At 56.4% G+C, this 2,544-nt stretch overlaps 1 protein-coding gene across 1 annotated transcript; it reads left to right on the top strand.

Moving 5' to 3' along the window:
• Positions 1-80: 80 nt before the first annotated feature.
• On the top strand, positions 81-1,265 carry SPRG_15668 (hypothetical protein; the record flags this gene model as incomplete). Its single annotated transcript, XM_012356401.1, has 1 exon — positions 81-1,265. One exon carries the CDS (start codon positions 81-83, stop codon positions 1,140-1,142), a length of 1,062 nt encoding a protein of 353 aa, XP_012211791.1. The 3' UTR covers positions 1,143-1,265.
• Between the last annotated feature and the right edge of the window lie 1,279 nt (positions 1,266-2,544).

Below are 2,544 nucleotides of genomic sequence, written 5' to 3'. Positions count from 1 at the left end.
ACGCGACCTCGACGGCGTTCTCCCTCACGGAGGCGTCGTCGTCGTCGCCGTCAGTCTTTTGCCTCGAGACGGCGGTGACCATGCTCAACTTCTCGGTTGCGAGTTACTACACCACCCGCTTGCACCAACACCACTCTCCATCCTCCTGTGGGCACCTCGGCAAGGACATCCCGGACCTCGATGCCCTCGACGGTACGCTCCTCGCCGCCTTTCACGACCCCGCAACCGACACCAACGGCATGCTTGTCTACGAAGAGCGCAAGCAGCGCTACGTGCTCGCGTTCCGGGGCACTGGTAGCATTAAGAACGCTGCGACGGACCTCAAGTCGCGCCAGATGCGGCTTCCCGGCACCGGCTACACGTCGCAAACGATCCGAGAACGCACCAAGGGAAAAGGCACCCGGCACTTTGTGCACGTGCACTCGGGCTTTTACCACGCGTACGTGACGCTCGAGCAGCATCTGCACGCGGCAATTGGCAAGATTCCAGACAAGAGCGTCGTCATTTGCACGGGCCACAGCCTCGGCGGCGCGCTTGCCACGATCGCCGCCATGGACTTGGCGCTGAAGCGGCCCTCGCTGCGCCTTGCTGTGTACAATTACGGCAGCCCCCGCGTCGGCAACCACGCGTTCCAGGAGCTCTTCAATGCGACGATGCCAGCGTTTCGCGTCATCAATGACGGCGACATTGTCACGCAGTATCCCAAGCGCGACTATACCAACGTCGACCTTGACGGCGTCTGTGTCTACAAGCACGTGGGTGCTGAAATCACGCTGCTCTGCGGCAAGGACGCGGTTCGAGGCATTATTATCCGGCCAACTTTCATCGACCGGTTTTTTGTCTTGCTGCACCGGAACAGCCTCGCGAGCCACAGCCTTGAAAACTACCGCAACAGCTTCCGATCGCTCATGGTTCCCGGTACAGACCGCCTTGGCGTGTCGAGCTGCAACTCGTCGCGCGAAGCAAGCGTCGAGAGCATCGACAAGGTGAACGACAAGGAGGAGCAGGAGCAACAGCGTAAGCATCTGGCGACAACGCACGACATCCACCTCGAGCTCTCGACTAATGTGACGGAAAATTCGACCGCTGAAGACACGACCCCCGCAGACACGACGGACCTCGTGCGTGGCGAATTTCCCTAGAAGCGACTTTCAGTTCGTTGTGGGTGATGTGGCATCACGCACATGCAAACTCCAGGAGGAGCGCAAGCTCCAGGTTGCGTACGCCTTATATATATATTTATAAGAACGTGTTCTGCGACAGAGCATCTCCATCCGACGCCCTATTTCCTATTTTTTCTGGGGGCTGTGATTGGTGGATCCTATCGTGAAATAGGACTAGGTTTGCTATCTCCACCCGACTAACCTATCCAGGAGGAACGTACCGGATAAGTTTGCATTAACCGACTTCGCGCCAATTGCAAGCTCTCTTGCGCGCGCATGTCACTTTGGTTTTAGCGCCCATGCACCGACACGGGCGCGAGTTCTTGCTCGACGACGACGACGATGACGAACTCGTGCACGAGGTGGTCTACCGACCGAACAAGCGATGTCACGGCGGCGGAGTCGTCGGTCGCGAGATGGTAAAGCGGGACATTGCGTCAGGCCACAGCAACATCATGCGCGACTACCTCAGCCATGACTTCGAAAACTGAGCTGCCCTCTGTCGGCGCCTGCAACCGAGCTGGTGCTCACCGACACCCAAGCTCGGGCAAGCAGGGCCACTTCCTCTGGCACCCATATCTTGTTGCGACCCATTGCCGTAGTGGGTCCAGAGAGCGCAAACCAAACGACGCCCACTACCTATTTATAGACAACGTAGATGGATCCCATTCCATGCTCAAATCATATCCACGAGACGAATAGGCCAGCCAATAGTATTGCCCAATTTTTAAGGCTAAGCCAATCAAATCGTCGAAAAATAGGATTTCGAGCCTATTTCCTGACGTTTTCGCCCTATTCGGTACCGCTTAGGACGAAAAAACGGCCAAATTCCTATTTTTTAGGACATAGGAGGTCGGGTGGAGTTGTTTTTCCTATTTTATCCGGATGCGATTTCGAGCGATCCTCGAAATAGGGACTTCCTATTCCCTATTTTCCTTACAAAGACTTCGCATATATGTATTAGTGCTACGCCTGAATGCGTGGGAGTTGGCACCAGCACTTGATCGTTGGGAGTGAGCTGCGCACGGAGAGATCCATCCCGTGGTGGACCCCACTCGCCGAGGGTTAGCTCGCTCGAGTTCGTACGCTGGCTCTTGTACTCGGACCACCCGAGAGAGGAGTGTAAGCCGTCGGGTGTGTTTCAACCGAAGCCGGCCAACCTGCATCCGAATAAATCCGGATACCGACAGAGCACATAGAACCGACGCCGCAGGCGGCGAGGCTGGACTACTCCATCCACTGTTTCCACTGTTTCCAAACAGTGTATTCCGACGTTGCCGTTTTCGCGTGCGCCCGTTCGCATTGCGCAAAGCGCCGACAAGAAGAGGGAGGCAAGATAAACGGCGTGAAGTGCCACATTGGGACGCGGATGAAGGCAATG

The sequence above is a fragment of the Saprolegnia parasitica genome (genome assembly GCF_000151545.1).
Source record: "Saprolegnia parasitica CBS 223.65 unplaced genomic scaffold supercont2.456, whole genome shotgun sequence".
In the NCBI taxonomy this organism is placed as follows: Eukaryota; Oomycota; class Saprolegniomycetes; order Saprolegniales; family Saprolegniaceae; genus Saprolegnia; species Saprolegnia parasitica.
The sequence above is the reverse complement of the archived record's forward strand: the minus strand, read 5'-3'. Positions and strand labels throughout refer to the sequence as shown.